This window comes from Pseudophryne corroboree, chromosome 7, assembly GCF_028390025.1.
Source record: "Pseudophryne corroboree isolate aPseCor3 chromosome 7, aPseCor3.hap2, whole genome shotgun sequence".
Lineage (NCBI taxonomy): Eukaryota > Metazoa > Chordata > Amphibia > Anura > Myobatrachidae > Pseudophryne > Pseudophryne corroboree.
In genome coordinates, this window is record NC_086450.1 from 443,641,541 (window position 1) to 443,667,441 (window position 25,901).

At 49.5% G+C, this 25,901-nt stretch overlaps 1 protein-coding gene across 3 annotated transcripts; it reads right to left on the minus strand.

Annotated features, from left to right (window-relative positions):
- Positions 1 to 165: 165 nt before the first annotated feature.
- On the minus strand, positions 166 to 25,768 carry PAM16 (presequence translocase associated motor 16). 3 transcript variants are annotated; one of them, XM_063934944.1, is made up of 5 exons: positions 25,662 to 25,768; positions 22,442 to 22,526; positions 3,283 to 3,422; positions 1,842 to 1,907; positions 166 to 392 (listed from the first exon to the last, which is right to left on the minus strand). In XM_063934944.1, exons 1-5 carry the CDS (start codon positions 25,662 to 25,664, stop codon positions 309 to 311), a joined length of 378 nt encoding a protein of 125 aa, XP_063791014.1. In that variant the 5' UTR covers positions 25,665 to 25,768; the 3' UTR covers positions 166 to 308. The 3 variants fall into 3 exon arrangements, with proteins under 3 accessions (XP_063791014.1, XP_063791015.1, XP_063791013.1); XM_063934945.1 differs by lacking the exon at positions 25,662 to 25,768 and adding an exon at positions 25,334 to 25,600; XM_063934943.1 differs by lacking the exon at positions 25,662 to 25,768 and adding an exon at positions 24,965 to 25,180.
- Positions 25,769 to 25,901: the final 133 nt, after the last annotated feature.

Below are 25,901 nucleotides of genomic sequence, written 5' to 3' on the forward strand. Positions count from 1 at the left end.
AAAGTTAGTGTGTGAGCCTTTATCCACCCTGTCAGTGCACCAGGGCACAGTGGCCTCAATCAGGCATTCTTGTTATTAATCAGTTCCACAATCGGCTGCCGCTGCCTGCAGGTGGAGGTGGGGTGCAGCTTACGCTGTAATGAAGCAACACAGAGCCCACTCCGGTTATCTATGAAATATACAGCTTTATTATGACAGTAATAAATTACAGCACACTGGCGTTTCTCGGTGGAAGGCGGCAGAAGTGATTCGTGGTTGGAGAGTCCATGTACATAGTATATGAGGAGAGACGGTCGGGGGGCTTCGGGTCACGTCGTCTTGGCTTCTTCTTCAGACTTATTCGCATTTTGGATCTGTAACTCCTGGTCAAGACGCTCTTTAGCTCGAACCACCTGAAGAAGACAACAACAACAACAACAATAAAGTGGAAATGTTTATAATCTGGTCCCTGAAGTAAATATAAAGCGGTGAACCCTTACACAGTGCACATTACATTGGTCTATAGGCAACTGGGGACCTGCAGATGTTCCTAGCAGCCTATAGTGGACATAAAGGTTGATAGGTTCCATTAGGCTACAGGGCCAGTGTACCCTGTACATACATACAGACAGGTCCGCACAGAGACACTCCACCCTACGTGGCTGTATTCAGAGATGTAATGATCCATCATTCTTCTCCATTTTACCCTTATACTGTAGATATTACATTTACTTACTCCTAAAGATTCCCCCATCACCCAGATTCTACGCTGGCTGTTTATTTACCTTTATTTTCTATATTGGAAGCCTGTTCCAAACAAGACTTGCATGACCGGTTCCCTTTGAAAGATGGGTTCCAATGTATCGAAAGTCATAGGTCAACACTGTATGGTCGACACAAGTTTTTTTTGGTGGACTACAACTGGGAATAGTAATCCTGTGCCAAGCGTAGCAAGACACCTTGCCCGAAGCGTGGCACGTGAAGCGAGCCTGCGAGGGTACACGTTTCCACTGGCTGTCGTCACAGATGACGAAACATACAAAAGGACACCCGAAAAAGTATAAAACCGCGTACCGACCCCCCCCCCCCTTTTTTTCTGTCGACCTTTTCCATGTTGACCTTTTGACCCTGTCGACCTAATGACTGTCTCATTACTGTTGCTTAGGGAGACCAATCCCGGGCCGTATTTTTCAATCCCGGAATTTGGGATTGAGACGCCAAACTGCCGCTTGGCAGGGCACTGCTGTGCTGCAGTCCTCCACAGTTTACGGGGGCGGGCGCGACTTCTGACATCACACCGCGCACAGCCGGGTAGCTGGACAGCATCTGAGCAGAGTGCTGACCGGCATAAAAACGCAAAATGTACATGCGAAAATGTATCCTGAAATCACCAGATTGGAGGCTCCAGTCCCGGGATTGAAATCCAAGCAATTTTGGGCCAAAATCCCAGGAACCCACCGATCTCTGGTTTGGCTTCCCTAATGTAGATCATCTATACCACATCCTTGAAAGATCGAGCCACCCAAAGTATCTACAACAATGTGACGTGTAAACGTATAATTTGTACACAGTATTGATAGTAATTTGGACACTACACTTCTTTATGCTGCTCAAAAAGCTCATTTGTAGAAAAAGAAATAGAATGCAAGAAGGTAATCAGACTTTTAGCAGCATATTGGAACAACTTGCACTGAGTGCGGCTGCCCGTAAAAAAGGGAGTATTGTGGCCCCGCGGCTTACACCCGTACCAGGAGGGTGTAAATGGTGACCAGCGAGGAAGCGGATGATGTGATACGGAGTGTAAATAAATTGGGTATGTCGGCCTTTATCTTGCACGTTGGTCACATGTGTAATACGCTTACCTTGGACTGCAGGTAGAAGGATCCGCCCAACGCCTTGTCGTTGACTTTGAACAGATGGTCATAGTTCTAGAGAAGACAGAATGAATCATGAGGGTCTGTAGGACTGGATCTGCTCTCTGTATATTGCTGGTTGCCTCGGAGGATGACCACAGCCCCCTCCCCGTTACCAGAGGAGATAGCGCGTCTCCTCCTGATTTTATATTTGCAGAACATGATTTTTACTTATTGCACCGAATGCTATTTTACACATCCAATCGCACATCGGGGGTAATTCCAAGTTGATCGCAGCAGGATTTTTGTTAGCAATTGGGCAAAACCATGTGCACTGCAGGGGAGGCAAATATAACATGTGCAGAGAGAGTTAGATTTGGGTGGGGTGTGTTCAATCTGCAATCTAATTTGCAGTGTAAAAATAAAGCAGCCAGTATTTACCCTGCACAGAAACAAAATAACCCACCCAAATCTAACTCTCTCTGCACATGTTATATCTGCCTCCCCTGCAGTGCACATGGTTTTGCCCAATTGCTATCAAAAATCCTGCTGCGATCAACTTGGAATTACCCCCATCAGGCGCTCTATTGAAGAATAGGTTTATTTATATAGCTATACCGAGTAAACCGTGCATTTCTGGAAACGGTGCAGACACACTGATTTCATCTGGGTAGAATGGGACAGGGAGCAACACTGGTGCAGTACTCGCATGGGGCGGGGTCCCAGCCCAGCGGATCTTACAGGCTAGATGGGTAGGACACATACAGAACCAACGAGTAGTAATCCAGCGCATATACTGTAACTATGTGGTCCTTGTGCGGTGCTGGTGTACAGACACCCTGGTAATTGTGCCTTATAGAGGGGATTTGCAGGGAGCGTGACCGATGGGTATTTAGATGTGTTGCATCAATCTCCAGCGATCCCTTATATCGGCTATAAACTGTTCCAGATGCTTATTCAGATGCAGAACCACTGTGCAGGGATGCAGAACCACTGAGCGGGGCTGCAGAACCACTGAGCGGGGCTGCAGAACCACTGAGCGGGGCTGCAGATGCAGAACCACTGAGCGGGGCTGCAGATGCAGAACCACTGAGCGGGGCTGCAGATGCAGAACCACTGAGCGGGGCTGCAGATGCAGAACCACTGAGCGGGGCTGCAGATGCAGAACCACTGAGCGGGGCTGCAGATGCAGAACCACTGAGCGCGGCTGCAGATGCAGAACCACTGAGCGCGGCTGCAGATGCAGAACCACTGAGCGGGGCTGCAGATGCAGAACCACTGAGCGGGGCTGCAGATGCAGAACCACTGAGCGCGGCTGCAGATGCAGAACCACTGAGCGCGGCTGCAGAGCGGAGTATAAGCAGATTTCTCCACAGCAATCAGCTATTTTTATGTTGACAACTTTACCGGCACAATACAAACAGAAATCCATGTCCTGTTGTGTCGTTACCTTATGAATCTCTTCAGGGTCCAATTTGGAGACGTTGAGAATCTGTTGGGCCTCCTGTAGATTGATTCCTGACAGGCTGCTGGCCGCCGCAGATTCCTTGCCAGCGCGTCCCCCCCTGGCCTCAGCCGCTACTCTGCTTGCTGATAGGGATCAGAGAGAAAGTGAGGACAGTTCATCATAGGGAGAGACAGTATAGACAACATCTATGTTACAGTGTGATCTGTCGGAGGATCCCAGGTAAAACTTTAGGATGACACTGAAAATGGCAGAAGACTGATCTGCAGCCTTATCACCTTTCTCAGAACACATTCTACAGTATAAGGGGAGCCCTCGTTTCTCATACCTACATGCTGTATACAGGGCTGGTAAAATGAAAGTATCCCTACTTATACCACAATGAAGCGAGCTCTAATAGGCCCTACACACAAAGATTTTACTGAACGATATGAACGTTCTCGTTCATTAATGAACGAGAACTCATTCACATTGTTCAGTGTGTAGGCACCACCGATGAGCGATGCGCGGCCCCACGCTCATTCATCATTGGTGCCGGCTCGTTCATACCTGCAGGCAAATATGGCCAATCTCGTCCATATTAGCATGCACGGCTATGGAACTGGGTGGGGGAGTGAAGAAACTTCACCACCCCTGCCGGGTCATCCGACGGCCAGCTTGGCGGCGGGTCACCGAGTGTGTATAGCCCATAAGGCTCATAATGAAGAGAAATTTGGACAGCAGAGAATTTAGAGGATACGCTAAGCACTATATTGATAAAATTTTGTCACCAGGTTAGTATACATATCACTTGAAGAGCGCTACAATTGCTACGGTAATACTTTACCGAAGAACAGGTCATCAGCCGCTACTTTCATACATTTATTGAAAGAAAAAAAAAAATTTAACATTTTGTCACCAGGTGGCGATAAAAGTCACTTGAGGGGGCTACAACTGTTCAGTGTGTCCTCCATTGTGGTCAATACTACTTTCAACATGAAGCATTCTTTATATCAGAATGTAGCAGGTCAGGTGGAACAGCCACCTCATGATGTCTAATGCTGCCTACACATGGTTCTTCAAAAACAGAAAAAATAAGATTTTACTTACCGGTAAATCTATTTCTCGTAGTCCGTAGTGGATGCTGGGGACTCCGTAAGGACCATGGGGAATAGACGGGCTCCGCAGGAGACAGGGCACTTTAAGAAAGAATTTGGATACTGGTGTGCACTGGCTCCTCCCTCTATGCCCCTCCTCCAGACCTCAGTTAAGGAAACTGTGCCCGGAAGAGCTGACAGTACAAGGAAAGGATTTTGGAATCCAGGGTAAGACTCATACCAGCCACACCAATCACACCGTATAACTCGTGATAACCATACCCAGTTAACAGTATGAACAACAACAGAGCATCAGATAAACCCTGATGCAACTATAACATAACCCTTATGTAAGCAATAACTATATACACGTATTGCAGAAGTAGTCCGCACTTGGGACGGGCGCCCAGCATCCACTACGGACTACGAGAAATAGATTTACCGGTAAGTAAAATCTCTTATTTTCTCTAACGTCCTAGTGGATGCTGGGGACTCCGTAAGGACCATGGGGATTATACCAAATCACCCAAACGGGCGGGAGAGTGCGGATGACTCTGCAGCACCGAATGAGCAAACACAAGGTCCTCCTCAGCCAGGGTATCAAACTTGTAGAACTTTGCAAAGGTGTTTGAACCCGACCAAGTAGCTGCTCAGCAAAGCTGTAATGCCGAGACCCCTCGGGCAGCCGCCCAAGAAGAGCCCACTTCCTTGTGGAGTGGGCTTTTACTGATTTTGGATGCTGCAATCCAGCCGCAGAATGAGCCTGCTGAATCGTGTTACAGATCCAGCGAGCAATAGTTTGCTTTGAAGCAGGAGCACCCAGCTTGTTGGATGCATACAGGGTAAACAGCGAGTCAGTTTTCCTGACTCCAGCCGTTCTGGCTACATAAATCTTCAAAGCCCCGACTACATCTAGTAACTTGGAATCCTCCAAGTCACGAGTAGCCGCAGGCACCACAATAGGTTGGTTCAAATGAAAGGATGACACCACCTTCGGCAGAAATTGCGGACGAGTCCGTAACTCTGCCCTGTCCATATGGAAAACCAGATAGGGGCTTTTACATGACAAAGCCGCCAATTCAGACACACGCCTAGCCGAAGCTAAGGCCAATAGCATGACCACTTTCCACGTGAGATATTTTAACTCCACGGTCTTAAGTGGCTCAAACCAGTGAGATTTCAGGAAACTCAACACCACGTTAAGATCCCAAGGTGCCACTGGTGGCACAAAAGGGGGCTGAATATGCAGCACTCCCTTTACAAACGTCTGAACTTCAGGAAGAGAAGCCAGTTCCTTTTGAAATAAAATGGATAGGGACGAAATCTGGACCTTAATGGACCCTAATTTTAAGCCCATAGTCACTCCCGCCTGTAGGAAGTGAAGGAAACGGCCCAGTTGGAATTCCTCTGTAGGGGCCTTCCTGGCCTCACACCAAGCAACATATTTTCGCCATATACGGTGATAATGTTTTGCTGTCACGTCCTTCCTAGCCTTTATCAGCGTAGGAATAACCTCATCCGGAATGCTTTTTTCCCGCTAGGATCCGGCGTTCAACCGCCATGCCGTCAAACGCAGCCGCGGTAAGTCTTAGAACAGACAGGGCCCCTGTTGCAACAGATCCTGTCTGAGAGGCAGAGGCCATGGGTCCTCTGTGAGCATTTCTAGCAGTTCCGGATACCAAGCCCTTCTTGGACAATCCGGAACAATGAGTATTGTTCTCACTCCTCTTTTTCTTACGATTCTCAGTACCTTGTGTATGAGAGGAAGAGGAGGAAACACATAAACCGACTGGAACACCCACGGTGTCACTAGTGCGTCCACAGCTATCGCCTGAGGGACTCTTGACCTGGCGCAATACCTTTTTGTTGAGGCGGGATGCCATCATGTCCACCTGTGGCAGTTCCCATCGATTTGTAATCTGTGTGAAGACTTCTTGATGAAGTCCCCACTCTCCCGGGTGGAGGTCGTGCCTGCTGAGGAAGTCTGCTTCCCAGTTGTCCACTCCCGGAATGAACACTGCTGACAGTGCTTGCACGTGATTCTCCGCCCAGCGAAGAATTCTGGTGGCTTCTGCCATTGCCACCCTGCTTCTTGTGCCGCCCTGGCGGTTTACATGAGCCACTGCGGTGATGTTGTCTGACTGAATCAGCACCGGTTGGTTGCGAAGCAGAGGCTCCGCTTGACTCAGGGCGTTGTATATGGCCCTTAGTTCCAGGATATTGATGTGCAGACAAGTCTCTTGACTTGACCACAGCCCCTGGAAGTTTCTTCCCTGAGTGACTGCCCCCCACCCTCGGAGGCTTGCATCCGTGGTCACCAGGACCCAGTCCTGTATGCCGAACCTGCGGCCCTCGGGAAGGTGAGCACTCTGCAGCCACCACAGAAGAGACACCCTGGCCCTGAGGGATAGGGTGATCAGCCGATGCATCTGAAGATGCGATCCGGACCACTTGTCCAACAGATCCCACTGAAAGGTCCTCGCATGGAACCTGCCGAAGGGAATGGCTTCGTATGATGCCACCATCTTTCCCAGGACTCGCGTGCATAGATGCACCGACACCTGTTTTGGTTTTAAGAGGTCTCTGACCAGAGTCACGAGCTCCTGGGCCTTCTCCTCCGGGAGAAACACCTTCTTCTGGTCTGTGTCCAGAATCATGCCCAGGAAGGGCAGACTCGTCGTAGGAATCAGCTGCGACTTTGGAATATTCAGAATCCAGCCGTGCTGTTGTAACACCTCCCGAGAGTGTGCTACGCTGATCAGCAACTGCTCTCTGGACCTCGCCTTTATGAGGAGATCGTCCAAGTATGGGATAATTGTAACTCCTTGCTTTCGCAGAAGCACCCTCATTTCTGCCATTACCTTGGTAAATATTCTCGGTGCCGTGGACAGACCAAACGGCAACGTCTGGAATTGGTAATGACAGTCCTGAACCACAAATCTGAGGTACTCCTGATGAGGTGGATAAATGGGGACATGCAGGTAAGCATCCTTTATGTCCAGAGACACCATAAAATCCCCCTCTTCCAGGCTTGCAATGACCGCCCTGAGCGATTCCATCTTGAACTTGAACCTTTTCAGGTAAATGTTCAGGGATTTTAAATTCAATATGGATCTGACCGAACCGTCCGGTTTCGGAACCACAAACATTGTGGAATAGTAACCCCTTCCCTGTTGAGGGAGGGGAACCTTTACCACCACCTGCTGGAGATATAATTTGTGAATAGCCGCTAACACTACTTCCCTTTCTATGGGGGAAGCTGGCAGGGCCGATTTGAGGTAACGGTGAGGGGGCATCACTTTGAATTCCAGCTTGTATCCCTGAGACACAATCTGTATAGCCCAGGGATCCACCCGTGAGCGAACCCACTGGTGGCTGAAATTTCGGAGACACGCCCCCACCGCTCCTGGCTTCACCTGTGGAGCCCCAGCGTCATGCGGTGGATTTAGTGGAAGCCGGGGAGGACTTCTGTTCCTGGGAACTAGCTGTATTGTGCAGCTTCTTTCCTCTACCTCTGCCTCTGGCAAGAAAGGACGCACCTCTGACTTTCTTGCCTCTTTGTGATCGAAAGGACTGCATTTGGTAATACGGTGCTTTCTTAGGTTGTGAGGGAATATATGGCAAAAAATTTGACTTCCCAGCCGTAGCTGTGGAAACTAGGTCCGAGAGACCGTCCCCAAACAATTTCTCACCCTTATAAGGTAAAACCTCCATGTGCTTTTTTGAGTCGGCATCACCTGTCCATTGCCGAGTCCACAGGACCCTTCTGGCAGAAATTGACATTGCATTTATTCTAGAGCCCAGTAGGCAAATGTCTCTCTGGGCATCCCTCATGTATAGGACAGCGTCTTTTATATGCCCCAGGGTCAGCAATATAGTATCCTTGTCCAAGGTATCAAGCTCCTCAGACAGAGTTTCTATCCATGCTGCTACAGCACTACACATCCAGGCCGACGCAATTGCCGGCCTTAGTAGGGTACCTGAATGTGTATAAACGGACTTCAGGATACCTTCCTGCTTTCTATCCGCAGGATCTTTTAGGGCGGCCGTATCCTGAGACGGCAGGGCTACCTTCTTAGATAAGCGTGTCAAAGCTTTGTCTACCCTCGGGGAGGATTCCCAGCGTAACCTGTCCGTTGGCTGGAAAGGATACGCCATAAGTAACCGTTTGGAAATCTGCATTTTCCTATCAGGAGAATCCCAAGCTTTTTTACATAACTCATTTAACTCATGTGAAGGGGGAAAAGTCACTTCTTGCCTTTTCTCCCCAAACATATAAACCCTCTTGGCAGGGACAGGGTTTTCCTCTGAGATGTGCAACACATCCTTCATTGCTATAATCATGTAACGGATGGCTTTAGCCATTTTAGGCTGCAACTTTGCATCATCGCCATCGACACTGGAGTCAGAATCCGTGTCGATATCCGTGTCAACAATTTGTGTAGCCAGGACGGCTGGAGTCAGGAAAACTGACTCGCTGTTTACCCTGTATGCATCCAACAAGCTGGGTGCTCCTGCTTCAAAGCAAACTATTGCTCGCTGGATCTGTAACACGATTCAGCAGGCTCATTCTGCGGCTGGATTGCAGCATCCAAAATCAGTAAAAGCCCATTCTACAAGGAAGGTGGGCTCTTCTTGGGCGGCTGCCCGAGGGGTCTCGGCATTACAGCTTTGCTGAGCAGCTACTTGGTCAGGTTCAAACACCTTTGCAAAGTTCTACAAGTTTGATACCCTGGCTGAGGAGGACCTTGAGTTTGCTCATTCGGTGCTGCAGAGTCATCCGCACTCTCCCGCCCGTTTGGGTGATTTGGTATAATCCCCATGGTCCTTACGGAGTCCCAGCATCCACTAGGACGTTAGAGAAAATAAGAGATTTTACTTACCGGTAAATCTATTTCTTGTAGTCCGTAGTGGATGCTGGGCGCCCGTCCCAAGTGCGGACTTCTTCTGCAATACTTGTATATAGTTATTGCTTAAATAAGGGTTATGTTATGGTTGCATCAGGTTTGTCTGATGCTCTGTTGTTGTTCATACTGTTAACTGGGTAAGTTTATCACAAGTTATACGGTGTGATTGGTGTGGCTGGTATGAGTCTTACCCTGGATTCCAAAATCCTTTCCTTGTACTGTCAGCTCTTCCGGGCACAGTTTCCTTAACTGATGTCTGGAGGAGGGGCATAGAGGGAGGAGCCAGTGCACACCAGTAGTCCTAATTCTTTCTTAAAGTGCCCTGTCTCCTGCGGAGCCCGTCTATTCCCCATGGTCCTTACGGAGTCCCCAGCATCCACTAGGACGTTAGAGAAAAATATCCCACAGCCAAAAGTTGATTGGGGTAAGGTCAGGTGATCATGATGTCTGAACGAAGCTGCTAATAAAAATGTTGCCTTAGGTCATGTGTACAGCCACATCACCACCTGGTGACAACAAACGAATACTTTTTTTCTCACTAAAGGACCAGTCCATCCTCTGCAGTACCAGTTGTCCCGATTTCTTTACATTACGGACAATAGAACTCCCTACAGAGTGCTCTAAGTAGGGAGACCTTAATGTCTACAGCGCTGTATATATCTTCTGAATACCAGCCTACTATTTTTGTGCACATGGCTCCATATCTTTAGCTAGCCCCAAAAGACCACACAGTGATGTTAGGATGCTGCTTGTATCATTGCACAGCTTACCCTGTGTGACAATCCATGTGTGTAGCTAAGTTTGTCATTGCGACACACGACCAGACCGTAATGCACGTGGCTAATTATACTCCCATCAGCCACCTCTGACCACACCAGTGTTCATATTTCCCCCAAGCCAATAATCACTCTCACATTCTCATTGCAGAGATTCTGGCAGCCAATTAGAATACGGATTTTGTTAGCACGACAGAGTAGGCCTAAAGGGCATACTTCATATACGTACCAGGTTTCTAAACGCATTTGCAGTTACTATATGGAAAGAGAAGAGCTTCGGGAGCTGATCTGACCTGAGAAGGATTACACTTCCTGTCAGAGTGACGCACTACCCATTATATCACAGTCTACCATGGCTGATAGCAGAGAACAGTAGCTTGTGGTGAGAAAACTGTACTTACACTATTCAATAGCTGCACACATACATCTAAAGAAAGTTTTTCAATGTCTTCATACTGTATTGGAAAATAAGAATTTACTTACCGATAATTCTATTTCTCGTAGTCCGTAGTGGATGCTGGGAACTCCGTAAGGACCATGGGGAATAGCGGCTCCGCAGGAGACTGGGCACAAAAGTAAAGCTTTAGGACTACCTGGTGTGCACTGGCTCCTCCCCCTATGACCCTCCTCCAAGCCTCAGTTAGGATACTGTGCCCGGACGAGCGTACACAATAAGGAAGGATTTATGAATCCCGGGTAAGACTCATACCAGCCACACCAATCACACCGTACAACCTGTGATCTGAACCCAGTTAACAGCATGACAACAGAGGAGCCTCTGGAAAGATGGCTCACAACAACAATAACCCGATTTAGTTAACAATAACTATGTACACGTATTGCAGACAATCCGCACTTGGGATGGGCGCCCAGCATCCACTACGGACTACGAGAAATAGAATTATCGGTAAGTAAATTCTTATTTTCTCTGACGTCCTAGTGGATGCTGGGAACTCCGTAAGGACCATGGGGATTATACCAAAGCTCCCAAACGGGCGGGAGAGTGCGGATGACTCTGCAGCACCGAATGAGAGAACTCCAGGTCCTCCTCAGCCAGGGTATCAAATTTGTAGAATTTAGCAAACGTGTTTGCCCCTGACCAAGTAGCTGCTCGGCAAAGTTGTAAAGCCGAGACCCCTCGGGCAGCCGCCCAAGATGAGCCCACCTTCCTCGTGGAATGGGCTTTTACAGATTTTGGCTGTGGCAGGCCTGCCGCAGAATGTGCAAGCTGAATTGTACTACAAATCCAACGAGCAATAGTCTGCTTGAAGCAGGAGCACCCAGCTTGTTGGGTGCATACAGGATAAACAGCGAGTCAGATTTTCTGACTCCAGCCGTCCTGGAAACATATATTTTCAGGGCCCTGACTACGTCCAGCAACTTGGAGTCCTCCAAGTCCCTAGTAGCCGCAGGTACCACAATAGGCTGGTTCAGGTGAAACGCTGAAACCACCTTAGGGAGAAATTGTGGACGAGTCCTCAATTCTGCCCTGACCGTATGAAAAATCAGGTAAGGGCTTTTACAGGATAAAGCCGCCAATTTGACACGCGCCTGGCCGAAGCCAAGGCCAACAGCATGACCACTTTCCATGTGAGATATTTCAAATCCACAGATTTAAGCGGTTCAAACCAATGTGATTTTAGGAACCCCAAAACTACATTGAGATCCCAAGGTGCCACTGGAGGCACAAAAGGAGGCTGTATATGCAGCACCCCCTTGACAAACGTCTGAACTTCAGGAACTGAAGCCAGTTCTTTCTGGAAGAAAATCGACAGGGTCGAAATCTGAACCTTAATGGATCCTAATTTTAGGCCCATAGACACTCCTGTGTGCAGGAAATGCAGGAATCGACCCAGTTGAAATTCCTCTGTAGGGGCCTTCCTGGCCTCGCACCCCGCAACATATTTACGCCAAATGCGGTGATAATGTTTTGCGGTTACATCCTTCCTGGCTTTGATCAGGGTAGGGATGACTTCATCCGGAATGCCTTTCTATTCAGGATCCGGCGTTCAACCGCCATGCCGTCAAACGCAGCCGCGGTAAGTTTTGGAACAGACAGGGTCCTTGCTGGAGCAGGTCCCTTCTTAGAGGTAGAGGCCACGGGTCCTCTGTGAGCATCTCTTGAAGTCCCGGGTACCAAGTCCTTCTTGGCCAATCCAGAGCCACGAGTATAGTTCTTACTCCTCTCCGTCTTATAATTCTCAGTACCTTGGGTATGAGAGGCAGAGGAGGGAACACATACACTGACTGGTACACCCACGGTGTTACCAGAGCGTCCACAGCTATTGCCTGAGGGTCCCTTGACCTGGCGCAATACCTGTCCAGTTTTTTGTTGAGGCGGGACACCATCATGTCCACCTTTGGTTTTTCCCAACGGTTCACAATCATGTGGAAGACTTCTGGGTGAAGTCCCCACTCTCCCGGGTGGAGGTCGTTCCTTCTGAGGAAGTCTGCTTCCCAGTTGTCCACTCCCGGAATGAACACTGCTGACAGTGCTATCACATGATTTTCCGCCCAGCGAAGAATCCTTGCAGCTTCTGCCATTGCCCTCCTGCTTCTTGTGCCGCCCTGTCTGTTTACATGGGCGACTGCCGTGATGTTGTCTGACTGGATCAGCACCGGCTGACCTTGAAGCAGAGGTTTTTGCTAGGCTTAGAGCATTGTAAATGGCCCTTAGCTCCAGGATATTTATGTGAAGTGATGTCTCCAGGCTTGACCACAAGCCCTGGAAATTCCTTCCCTGTGTGACTGCTCCCCAGCCTCGCAGGCTGGCATCCGTGGTCACCAGGACCCAGTCCTGAATGCCGAATCTGCGGCCCTCTAGAAGATGAGCACTCTGCAACCACCACAGGAGAGACACCCTTGTCTTTGGTGACAGGGTTATCCGCTGATGCATCTGAAGATGCGATCCGGACCATTTGTCTAGCAGGTCCCACTGGAAAGTTCTTGCGTGGAATCTGCCGAATGGAATTGCTTCGTAGGAAGCCACCATTTTTTCCCAGGACCCTTGTGCATAGATGCACTGACACATGGCCTGGTTTTAGGAGGTTTCTGACTAGTTCGGATAACTCCCTGGCTTTCTCCTCCGGGAGAAACACCTTTTTCTGGACTGTGTCCAGGATCATTCCTAGGAATAGAAGACGTGTCGTCGGGATCAGCTGCGACTTTGGAATATTGAGAATCCAACCGTGCTGCCGCAACACTACTTGAGATAGTGCTACCCCGACTACCAATTGTTCCCTGGATCTTGCCCTTATCAGGAGATCGTCCAAGTAAGGGATAAATAAAACTCCCTTCCTTCGAAGGAGTATCATCATTTCGGCCATTACTTTGGTAAAGACCCGGGGTGCCGTGGACAAACCAAACGGCAGCGTCTGAAACTGATAGTGACAGTTCTGTACCACAAACCTGAGGTACCCTTGGTGAGAAGGGTAAATTGGGACATGGAGGTAAGCATCCTTGATGTCCAAAGACACCATATAATCCCCTTCTTCCAGGTTCGCAATCACCACTCTGAGTGACTCCATCTTGAATTTGAACCTTTGTATGTAAGTGTTCAAGGATTTCAGATTTAAAATAGATCTCACCGAGCCGTCCGGCACCACAAACAGCGTGGAATAATACCCCTTTCCCTGTTGCAGGAGGGGTACCGTGATTATCACCTGCTGGGAATACAGCTTGTGAATGGCTTCCAATACCGCCTCCCTGTCGGAGGGAGACGTCGGTAAAGCAGACTTTAGGAAACGGCGAGGGGGAGACGTCTCGAATTCCAATTTGTACCCCTGAGATACCACCTGAAGGATCCAGGGGTCCACCTGTAAGTGAGCCCACTGCACGCTGAAATTCTTGAGACGGGCCCCCACCGTGCCTGAGTTCGCTAGTGAAGCCCCAGCGTCATGCTGAGGACTTGGCAGAAACGGAAGAGGGCTTCTGTTCCTGGGAACTGGCTGTTTGCTGCAGCCTTTTTCCTCTCCCTCTGCCACGGGGCAGAAATGAGGAGCCTTTTGCCCGCTTGCCCTTATGGGGCCGAAGGGACTGCACCTGATAATACGGCGTCTTCTTATGTTGAGAGGCTACCTGGGGTAAAAATGTGGATTTCCCAGCAGTTGCCGTGGCCACCAGGTCTGATAGACCTACCCCAAATAACTCCTCCCCTTTATAAGGCAATACTTCCATATGCCTTTTGGAGTCAGCATCACCTGACCACTGCCTCGTCCATAACCCTCTTCTGGCAGAAATGGACAGCGCACTTACTCTTGTTGCCAGTCGGCAAATATCCCTCTGTGCATCACGCATATATAGAAATGCATCTTTTAAATGCTCTATAGTCAGTAATATACTGTCCCTATCTAGGGTATCAATATTTTCAGTCAGGGAATCCGACCACGCCACCCCAGCACTGCACATCCAGGCTGAGGCGATTGCTGGTCGCAGTATAACACCCGTGTGAGTGTATATACATTTTAGGATATTCTCCTGCTTTCTGTCAGCAGGTTCCTTAAGGGCGGCCGTATCAGGAGACGGTAGTGCCACCTGTTTAGACAAACGTGTGAGCGCTTTATCCCCCCTAGGGGGTGTTTCCCAACGTGCCCTATCCTCTGGCGGGAAGGGGTATGATGCTAATAACCTTTTAGGAATTATCAGTTTTTTATCGGGGGAAACCCACGCTTCATCACACACTTCATTTAATTCCTCAGATGCAGGAAAAACTACAGGCAGTTTTTTCTCACCAAACATAATACCCTTTTTAGTGGTACTTGTATTATCAGAAATATGTAAAATTTTTCATAGCCTCAATCATGTAACGTGTGGCCCTACTGGAAGTCACATTCGTCTCTTCATCGTCGACACTGGAGTCAGTATCCGTGTCGGCGTCTGTATCTGTCATCTGAGGTAACGGGCGTTTTAGAGCCCCTGATGGCTTTTGAGACGCCTGGACAGGCACAAGCTGAGTAGCCGGCTGTCTCATGTCATCATTTTTGTCACGTAATTCCTTCCATAAGCTCAGCCACTCAGGTGTCGACTCCCTAGGGGGTGACAACTCCATTACAGGCAATTGCTCCGCCTCCACACCATGTTACTCCTCATACATGTCGACACAATCGTACCGACACACAGCACACACACAGGGAATGCTCTGATAGAGGACAGGACCCCACTAGCCCTTTGGGGAGACAGAGGGAGAGTATGCCAGCACACACCAGAGCGCTATATATATACAGGGATAACCTTATAGAAGTGTTTTTCCCCTAATAGCTGCTGTTTTATTAATACTGCGCCTAATTAGTGCCCCCCTCTCTTTTTTAACCCTTTCTGTAGTGTAGTAACTGCAGGGGAGAGCCAGGGAGCTTCCCTCCAACGGAGCTGTGAGGAAAAATGGCGCCAGTGTGCTGAGGAGATAGGCTCCGTCCCTTTTTCGCGGACTTTTCTCCCGCAATTTTATGGATTCTGGCAGGGGTTAAAATACATCCATATAGCCCTGGGGGTTATATGTGATGTATTTTCGCCAGCCAAGGTGTTTTTATTGCTGCTCAGGGCGCCCCCCCCCCCAGCGCCCTGCACCCTCAGTGACCGGAGTGTGAAGTGTGCCCGAGGAGCAATGGCGCACAGCTGCAGTGCTGTGCGCTACCTTGGTGAAGACTAATGTCTTCTGCCGCCGATTTTCCGGACCTCTTCTTGCTTCTGGCTCTGTATGGGGGGCGGCGGCGCGGCTCTGGGACCGGACTCCGAGGCTGGGCCTGTGTTCGGTCCCTCTGGAGCTAATGGTGTCCAGTAGCCTAAGAAGCCCAAGCTGGCTGCAAGCAGGCAGGTTCGCTTCTTCTCCCCTTAGTCCCTCGATGCAGTGAGCCTGTTGCCAGCAGGTCTCACTGAAAATAAAAAACCTAAAACTAAACTTTTTCTAAGAAACTCAGGAGAGCCTCCTAGAATGCACCCTTCTCGGCCGGGCACAAAAATCTAACTGAGGCTTGGAGGAGGGTCATAGGGGGAGGAGCCAGTGCACACCAGGTAGTCCTAAAGCTTTACTTTTGTGCCCAGTCTCCTGCGGAGCCGCTATTCCCCATGGTCCTTACGGAGTTCCCAGCATCCACTAGGACGTCAGAGAAAATAAGAATTTACTTACCGATAATTCTATTTCTCATAGTCCGTAGTGGATGCTGGGACTCCGTCAGGACCATGGGGGATAGCGGGCTCCGCAGGAGACAGGGCACATCTAAATAAAGCTTTTAGGATCACATGGTGCGTACTGGCTCCTCCCCCTATGACCCTCCTCCAAGCCTCAGTTAGGTACTGTGCCCGGACGAGCGTACACAATAAGGAAGGATCTTGAATCCCGGGTAAGACTCATACCAGCCACACCAATCACACCGTACAACTTGTGATCTGAACCCAGTTAACAGTATGATAACAAAAAACGAAGTAGCCTCTGAAAAGATGGCTCACAACAATAGTAATAACCCGATCTTTGTAACAATAACTATGTACAAGTATTGCAGACAATCCGCACTTGGGATGGGCGCCCAGCATCCACTACGGACTATGAGAAATAGAATTATCGGTAAGTAAATTCTCATTTTCTCTAACGTCCTAGTGGATGCTGGGACTCCGTCAGGACCATGGGGATTATACCAAAGCTCCCAAACGGGCGGGAGAGTGCGGATGACTCTGCAGCACCGAATGAGAGAACTCCAGGTCCTCCTTAGCCAGAGTATCAAATTTGTAAAATTTTACAAACGTGTTCTCCCCTGACCACGTAGCTGCTCGGCAAAGTTGTAATGCCGAGACCCCTCGGGCAGCCGCCCAAGATGAGCCCACTTTCCTTGTGGAGTGGGCCTTTACAGATTTAGGCTGTGGCAGGCCTGCCACAGAATGTGCAAGTTGGATTGTGCTACAGATCCAACGTGCAATCGTCTGTTTAGACGCAGGAGCACCCATCTTGTTGGGTGCATACAATATAAACAACGAGTCAGATTTTCTGACTCCAGCTGTCCTTGAAATATATATTTTTAATGCTCTGACAACGTCCAGTAACTTGGAGTCCTCCAAGTCGCTAGTAGCCGCAGGCACCACAATAGGCTGGTTCAAGTGAAAAGCCGAAACCACCTTAGGGAGAAAATGAGGACGTGTCCGCAGTTCTGCCCTGTCCGAATGGAAAATCAGATATGGGCTTTTGTATGATAAAGCCGCCAACTCTGAAACTCTCCTGGCTGAAGCCAGGGCCAATAGCATGGTTACCTTCCATGTAAGGTATTTTAAATCTACCGATTTTAGAGGCTCAAACCAATGAGATTTGAGAAAATTCAAAACTACGTTCAAATCCCACGGTGCCACTGGAGGCACTATTGGGGGTTGTATATGTAGTACACCTTTGACAAAAGTTTGTACTTCAGGCACTGATGCCAATTCCTTCTGGAAGAAGATTGATAAGGCCGAAATTTGAACTTTAATGGACCCCAATTTTAGGCCCATAGACAATCCTGCTTGCAGGAAATGTAAGAATCGACCCAATTGAAGTTCTTCCGTTGGAGCCTTCTTGGCCTCACACCACGCAACATATTTCCGCCAAATGCGGTGATAATGTTGTACAGTCACTTCCTTTCTAGCCTTAATCAAGGTAGGAATAACTTCCTCTGGAATGCCCTTTTCTTTTAGAATCCGGCGTTCAACCGCCATGCCGTCAAACGCAGACGCGGTAAGTCTTGGAACATACAAGGTCCCTGCTGAAGCAGATCCCTTCTTAGAGGTAGAGGCCACGGATCCTCCGTGAGCATCTCCTGAAGTTCCGGATACCAAGTTCTTCTTGGCCAGTCCGGAGCCACCAGTATTGTTCTTACTCCTCTTTTCCGTATAATTCTCAGTACCTTTGGTATGAGAGGCAGAGGAGGGAACACATACACTGACTGGTACACCCACGGTGTTACCAGAGCGTCCACGGCTATTGCCTGAGGGTCTCTTGACCTGGCGCAATATCTGTCCAATTTTTTGTTGAGGCGAGACGCCATCATGTCCACCTTTGGTTTTTCCCAACGGTTCACAATCATGTGGAAGACTTCTGGATGAAGTCCCCACTCTCCCGGGTGAAGGTCGTGTCTGCTGAGGAAGTCTGCTTCCCAGTTGTCCACTCCCGGGATGAACACTGCTGACAGTGCTATGACATGATTCTCCGCCCAGCGCAGAATCCTTGCAGCTTCTGTCATTGCTCTTCTGCTTCTCGTGCCGCCTTGTCGGTTTACGTGGGCGACTGCCGTGATGTTGTCCGACTGGATCAACACCGGCTGACCCTGAAGCAGCGATTTTGCCAGGCTTAGAGCATTGTAGATCGCTCTTAGCTCCAGTATATTTATGTGAAGGGACGTCTCCAGGTTTGACCACACGCCCTGGAAGTTTCTTCCCTGTGTGACTGCTCCCCAGCCTCGTAGGCTGGCATCCGTAGTCACCAGGACCCAGTCCTGTATGCCGAATCTGCGGCCCTCTAACAGATGGGCACTCTGCAACCACCACAGGAGAGACAACCTTGTTCTTGGTGACAGTGTTATCCGCTGATGCATGTGCAGATGCGATCCGGACCATTTGTCCAGCAGATCCCACTGAAATGTCCGTGCATGGAATCTGCCGAATGGAATCGCTTCGTAAGAAGCCACCATCTTTCCCAGGACTCTTGTGCATTGATGTACTGACACAGTTCCTGGTTTTAGGAGGTTCCTGACAAGTTCGGATAACTCCCTTGCTTTCTCCTCCGGGAGAAACACCTTTTTCTGAACCGTGTCCAGAATCATTCCCAGGAACAGCAGACGAGTTGTCGGGGTCAATTGAGATTTTGGAAGATTCAGAATCCACCCGTGTTGCTGAAGCACTACCTGGGTTAGTGCTACACCGACTTCCAGCTGTTCTCTGGACTTTGCCCTTATCAGGAGATCGTCCAAGTAAGGGATAATTAATACGCCTTTTCTTCGTAGAAGAACCATCATTTCGGTCATTACCTTGGTAAAGACCCGAGGGGCCGTGGACAAACCAAACGGCAGCGTTTGAAACTGATAATGACAGTCTTGTATCACGAACCTGAGATACCCTTGGTGTGAGGGGTAAATTGGGACATGCAGATAAGCATCTTTTATGTCCAGGGACACCATGAAGTCCCCTTCTTCCAGATTCGCTATCACTGCTCTGAGTGACTCCATCTTGAACTTGAATTTCTGTATGTACAGGTTCAAGGATTTCAGGTTTAGAATAGGTCTTACCGAACCGTCCGGCTTCGGTACCACAAATAGTGTGGAATAATACCCCTTTCCCTGTTGTAGGAGGGGTACCTTGACTATCACCTGCTGAGAATACAGCTTGTGAATGGCTTCCAAAACCGACGTCCTTTCTGAGGGAGACGTTGGTAAAGCAGACTTTAGGAACCGGCGAGGGGGAGACCTTTCGAACTCCAACATGTAACTCTGAGATATTATCTGCAGGATCCACGGGTCCACTTGTGAGCGAGCCCACTGATTGCTGAAAATCTTGAGTCGACCCCCCACCGCTCCTGAGTCCGCTTGTAAAGCCCCAGCGTCATGCTGATGGCTTTGTAGAACCCGGGGCGGGCTTCTGGTCCTGGGCAGGGGCTGCTTGCTGCCCTCTCTTACCCTTTCCTCTGCCTCGCGGCAGATAAGACTGTCCTTTTGGTCGCTTGTTTTTATAGGAGCGAAAGGACTGCGGCTGAAAAGACGGTGTCTTTTTCTGTTGGGAGGGGGTCTGAGGTAAAAAAGTGGATTTGCCGGCAGTTGCCGTGGCCACCAGGTCCGAAAGACCGACCCCAAATAATTCCTCTCCTTTATATGGCAATACTTCCATATGCCTTTTGGAATCCGCATCACCTGACCACTGTCGCGTCCATAAACTTCTTCTGGCAGATATGGACATCGCGCTTACTCTTGATGCTAGAGTACAAATATCCCTCTGAGCATCTCGCATATAAAGAAAGGCATCCTTTAATTGCTCTAGAGTCAATAAAATACTGTCCCTATCCAGGGTATCAATATTTTCAGTCAGAGAATCCAACCACACTACCCCAGCACTGCACATCCAGGCTGAGGCTATTGCCGGTCGCAGTATAACACCAGTATGTGTGTATATACTCTTCAGTGTAGTTTCCAGCCTCCTATCTGCTGGATCCTTGAGGGCGGCCGTATCAGGAGACGGCAACGCCACTTGCTTTGATAAACGTGTGAGCGCCTTATCCACCCTAGGGGGTGTTTCCCAGCGCGCCCTAACCTCTGGTGGGAAAGGGTATAATGCCAATAACTTCTTGGAAATTAGCAGTTTTCTATCTGGGTTAACCCACGCTTCGTCACACACGTCATTCAATTCCTCTGATTCTGGAAAAGCTACAGGTAGTTTTTTCACCCCCCACATAATACCCCTTTTTGAGGTACCAGCAGTATCAGAGATCTGCAAAGCCTCCTTCATTGCCGTGATCATATAACGTGTGGCCCTATTGGAAAATACGTTTGTTTCTTCACCGTCGACACTAGATTCATCTGTGTCGGTACCCGTGTCGACTGACTGAGGTAAGGGACGTTTTACAGCCCCTGACGGTGTCTGAGACGCCTGAGCCGGTACTAACTGGTTTTCCGGCCGTCTCATTTCGTCAACTGACTTTTGTAATGTGCTAACATTATCACGTAATTCCATAACTAAAGCCATCCATTCCGGTGTCGACTCCCTAGGGGGTGACATCACCATTACCGGCAATTGCTCTGCCTCCACACCAACATCGTCCTCATACATGTCGACACACACGTACCGACACACAGCAGCCACACAGGGAATGCTCTAATCGAAGACAGGACCCTCTTAGCCCTTTGGGGAGACAGAGGGAGAGTTTGCCAGCACACACCAAAAACGCTATAAATGTATATAAACAACCCTAGAAGGTGTTGTTTTTGATATAAGCGCTTTTAATATATCAATATCGCCAAATTATGCCCCCCTTCTCTTTGTTACCCTGTTTCTGTAGTGCAGTGCAGGGGAGAGTCCTGGGAGCCTTCCTCACCAGCGGAGCTGAGCAGGAAAATGGCGCTGAGTGCTGAGGAGAATAAGATCCGCCCCTTTTCCGGCGGGCTTTTCTCCCGGGTTTTAAGAAAACTGGCCTGGGTTAAATACATACATATAGCCTTAATGGCTATATGTGATGTATTTATTTTGCCACTAAAGGTATTTAATATTGCTGCCCAGGGCGCCCCCAGCAGCGCCCTGCACCCTCCGTGACTGAATCAGTGAGACGTGTAGCAACAATGGCGCACAGCTGCAGTGCTGTGCGCTACCTTCATGAAGACTGAGGAGTCTTCTGCCGCCTGCTTTCCGGACCTCCGTCTTCAGCGTCTGTAAGGGGGATCGGCTGCGCGGCTCCGGGACGAACCCCAGGAGGACCTGTGTTCCGACTCCCTCTGGAGCTAAGTGTCCAGTAGCCTAAGACTCCAATCCATCCTGCACGCAGGTGAGTTGGAAATCTCTCCCCTAAGTCCCTCGATGCAGTGATCCTGTTGCCAGCAGGATTCACTGAGATTTAAACCTAAAAAAACTTTTTCTAAGCAGCTCTTTAGGAGAGCCACCTAGATTGCACCCTTCTCGGACGGGCACAAAAACCTAACTGGAGGAGGGTCATAGGGGGAGGAGCCAGTACGCACCATGTGATCCTAAAAGCTTTATTTAGATGTGCCCTGTCTCCTGCGGAGCCCGCTATCCCCCATGGTCCTGACGGAGTCCCAGCATCCACTAGGACGTTAGAGAAATAGGGTTTAGTGATTTTGGAAGGAAGTACATCTATTTTGCTTTTGCTTATAAAATGGACATGGTGTAGCGTATACAGGTAATTTGTGGAAGCACCCAATGTTTGTGATGAGACATTGAAGCCCTTGTCCGCAGGATGCTGAGCCACGCAAGGGGACGCAGTGTATTAATTGGGGTTTCTGATCACTTTACGGAGTAAACAACACCAAAAAACAAACAAACCTCATGTCGACCTTTTCGTCATGTTGACCAAAAGTGCCTGTCGACCTTTTGGTGTAGACCTAATGACTGTTGACCATTCTCAGATCAACCCTATGATCCACAACCCTTCCATGAAGGTCTATCAGAGAGTGACAGGGACGTTCTCTGCTCATATAAATGCCATGCTGATACAGTGCAAGACTTGGTCAAGGGACAAACATTAGTAGAAATATGGCGAGGAACACTGAGCAACTTCTGCAGTTCTATATTTACCTTGAAGTAGACAGAATCATTAACAGACCGCACAGCTCACCCTCCTCTAATACACAGCACATTATGTGGTGGCATCGCATGGTCACGGGAGGCAGCGGGATATTACACAACTGGGACAGACAGCAGAGCACTGCTTACTTACCGGATAACTCCTGGCGCAGAGCCTTTGTAAACGCCCGTCCCACCACCTGTGCCCCCATCACCAGGATCTGTGCCAAGTACCTGGCCTGGGAGAGGATCAGAGGGAGTGCAATGTAAGTACATAGTGGGGAAGTACAAGTTATAGCACTGCAGCGTACACTAATATATGTGTGTGTGTGTGTATGTATGTATGTTAGGGGTGGGCAACAGGCGGCCCGCGGGCCGGATGCAGCCCGCGGACCGATCGTGCCTGGCCCGCTGTGCCCCATTAGAGTGCAATGACAAGCGGCCCGACAGGCCGCTTGTCATTGCACTGTTCTCAGACGAGGCGCCGCTGAGGAAATCCCGGTCACGTCACAAGGTCAGCTGACCGGGATTTCCTCTGTTACCAAGCGCGCTGGGCGGCACGGGGGGCGGGCACTGCGCTTGGCGGCTGAGTGAGGAGAAGAAGCAGCGGCCAGCGAGCGGGAGCAAGAGGCCACATCAGCAGTGACTCCAGGCGGCATCATCGGACAGCGGGGATCGTCTGCCACTGTGACGAACAGGTAAACCCCCTGTCCTGCCAGCCCCTGGATCACTGCTTAAGCTGCCATATAGGTTTAGGGGTGGGGAGGCAGCTGAGTTAAAAACTACAATATGGGTTTAGGGGAGGGAGGGGATAGGGGGGTAGGGACTGTCTGCCGTAATGTGTAAAAAAGGGTGATGCTGTCTGCCGTAATGTGTAAAAAGGGGGATGATGTCTGCCATAATGTGTAAAAACGGAGACACTGTCTGCTGTAATGTGTAAAAAGGGGGACGATGTCTGCCGTAATGTGTAAAAAGGGGGACGATGTCTGCCGTAATGTGTAAAAAGGGGACGCAGTCTGCCGTAATGTGTAAAAAGTGGACGCAGTCTGCCGTAATGTGTAAAAAGGGGGACAATGTCTGCCGTAATGTGTAAAAAGGGGACGCAGTCTGCCGTAATGTGTAAAAAGTGGACGCAGTCTGCCGTAATGTGTAAAAAGGGGGACAATGTCTGCCGTAATGTGTAAAAACGGGGGCGCTGTCTGCTGTAATGTGTAAAAAGGGGGATGATGTCTGCCGTAATGTGTAAAAAGTGGACGCAGTCTGCTGTAATGTGTAAAAAGGGGAACAATGTCTGCCGTAATGTGTAAAAACGGGGGCGCTGTCTGCTGTAATGTGTAAAAAGGGGGACGATGTCTGCCGTAATTTGTAAAAAGGGGACGCTATCTGCCGTAATGTGTAAAAAGGGGACTCTTTTTGAGTATTTTGTGTGTGGCCCTCGAATATTCGTTGGAAGTGTTAAGCGGCCCCCCAGCTGAAATAATTGCCCACCCCTGATGTATGTATATAGGGCCTGATTCAGACCTGAACGCTGCTGTGCGTTCTCGCACAGCGGGCGACCAGGTACCAACTGCGCATGCACCGCAATGCGTACGCGCGACGGACAACAACAAAGGGCATCGCCGGTTAGCGACAGGATGGTGCAAAAATGTTACTTGCACGGCCATTCGCAAGGCGATTGACAGGAAGTGGCCGTTTGTCGGTGGCAACTGACCGTTTACTGGGAGTGTCTGGAAAAACGCAGGCGTTCCCAAGTGTTTTCAGGGAGGGTGTCTGACGTCAGCTCCGGCCCCGATCAGCCTGTTCTCATCGCACTGTAGGAGTAAGTCCTGGGCTGCGCACACACTGGATTTTGCAGCTCGGCGTACACATAGCATCGCACGCTTGCACGGTGAATTTACACTCCCCCTGGAGGCGGCGACTATCTGATCGCAGGACAGCAAAGTCAGCAGCCCAGCAATCAGGTCTGAATCACCTGCATAGTACACAAGCACTCCATCCATCTTGTTGCAAGATGCAATAATCTTATTCCTATCACATGGTCTGGTATCTGTTAATATGGATCCCCGTATGTAAAAATAATTGTACTGGTGACTACCATACGTTGTTACGGGTTTTACCTTTTCATGTATTGTTAAAGTACCTTGCGGATGTCATTCCGCAATGACTGGCCGGCGAGGTCAGTTACCGGAGGTGTGGCGTGTAGCACGGCGGTGGAGTGGTGAGTAAGGTGATTTGTTTGCTACATGCACTTCATTCCTGACATATACACAATAATAAAGTGCTGAAACATTGACGCAGATCAACTTGTAATTATTTACAAAGTACCAGAGTGCTGCCGATACTTGTACTGTACATTGTAATATTATATATGTTAGAGAAAAGATTATACGCATCATCACTGGCAGAGCAAGCCATAGTGATGCAACGTGTCCGTAACTGGGAATAGGGCTGCATTACTCAGAGCAGGGGACAGGCACAATGTGCTGTGTGTATGCAGATTGCAGCTCCGTGCCCCATACATCATATACATACAGTACTGTAGCCCAGCTGTAGCCTCACCATCTCAGGGGATAGATAGATAGATAGATAGATAGATAGATAGATAGATAGATAGATAGATAGATAGATAGATAGATAGATATGGTGCCCATACAGTTGTGAGATAATCGGTGCTAACCTTTGATTTCGACCGCATCTGTGAGAGAAATTGAAGGATTGTATGCACATTTTAGGTACCTTTCGACGCGATACGCTCACTCCGGTCGAATCTCACGTCTCAAGATAGTATGTGCTGCACTTAATATTTATCAAATCGCAGTGCAATCGCATGTGTTTTTAAAACACATGCTATATATCGCACTGCGATGTGCAATGGGCACCCGCCGGCAGATCCCACTCGGCGGTGACATGCCCATCACGTGATTACCATGCGATCTATCACATGATAGCATGGTAATCACTGTGAACTGCCGATGCGATGCGCGGGGCATCGCACAAGTGTATGGGCACCAATAGATAGAATCCCACGCACCCTGGGCTAGCACACCTGAGCTGCTGCAGAACATCATTACCCACGCCCAGAGCATTACTGCGTGCTCCCAGCACAGGTCCATGTGGATGGCGCTCTGAGGCAGGTCAGCCAGGCTAGCCCGTGGTGTCCTATCTTCTGAACTTGAGCCCGGAAAGGCCCTTGTGACACTACAATTCCCAGCATGCCCTCCAGCCCCCACGCTGTCAGCAAAGGTCATGGTCACAGAGGGCAGGGCAGAGGGGGCTGCGGGCGGCATCAGTGCGCGCTGTGGCCCGGGCGGTGCTGGCCGCCGCCGTATGTGTGCTCGCTGTGTGACCCGGCGCCGGGTGAGGCGGCCACTTACCATGCTGCTCCGTCCTCCGTCACTCTGTCCGTGCCAGCACTCAAAATGGCCGCCGCGGCGCGCGAGATCAGCCACGTGACTCGTCCCGTGTGTGCGTAGTGCCCCGCCCCCGGGCGGGAAGGTCCTCTCCACGAAGGCAAACTAGATGCCACCGGAATGGTTAGCAAGTGCAGTGTGAAGTAGGGATGGCCATCGGTGGGTTATGAATCATCAATGGTTACAATCGAGGGTAGCATCCAT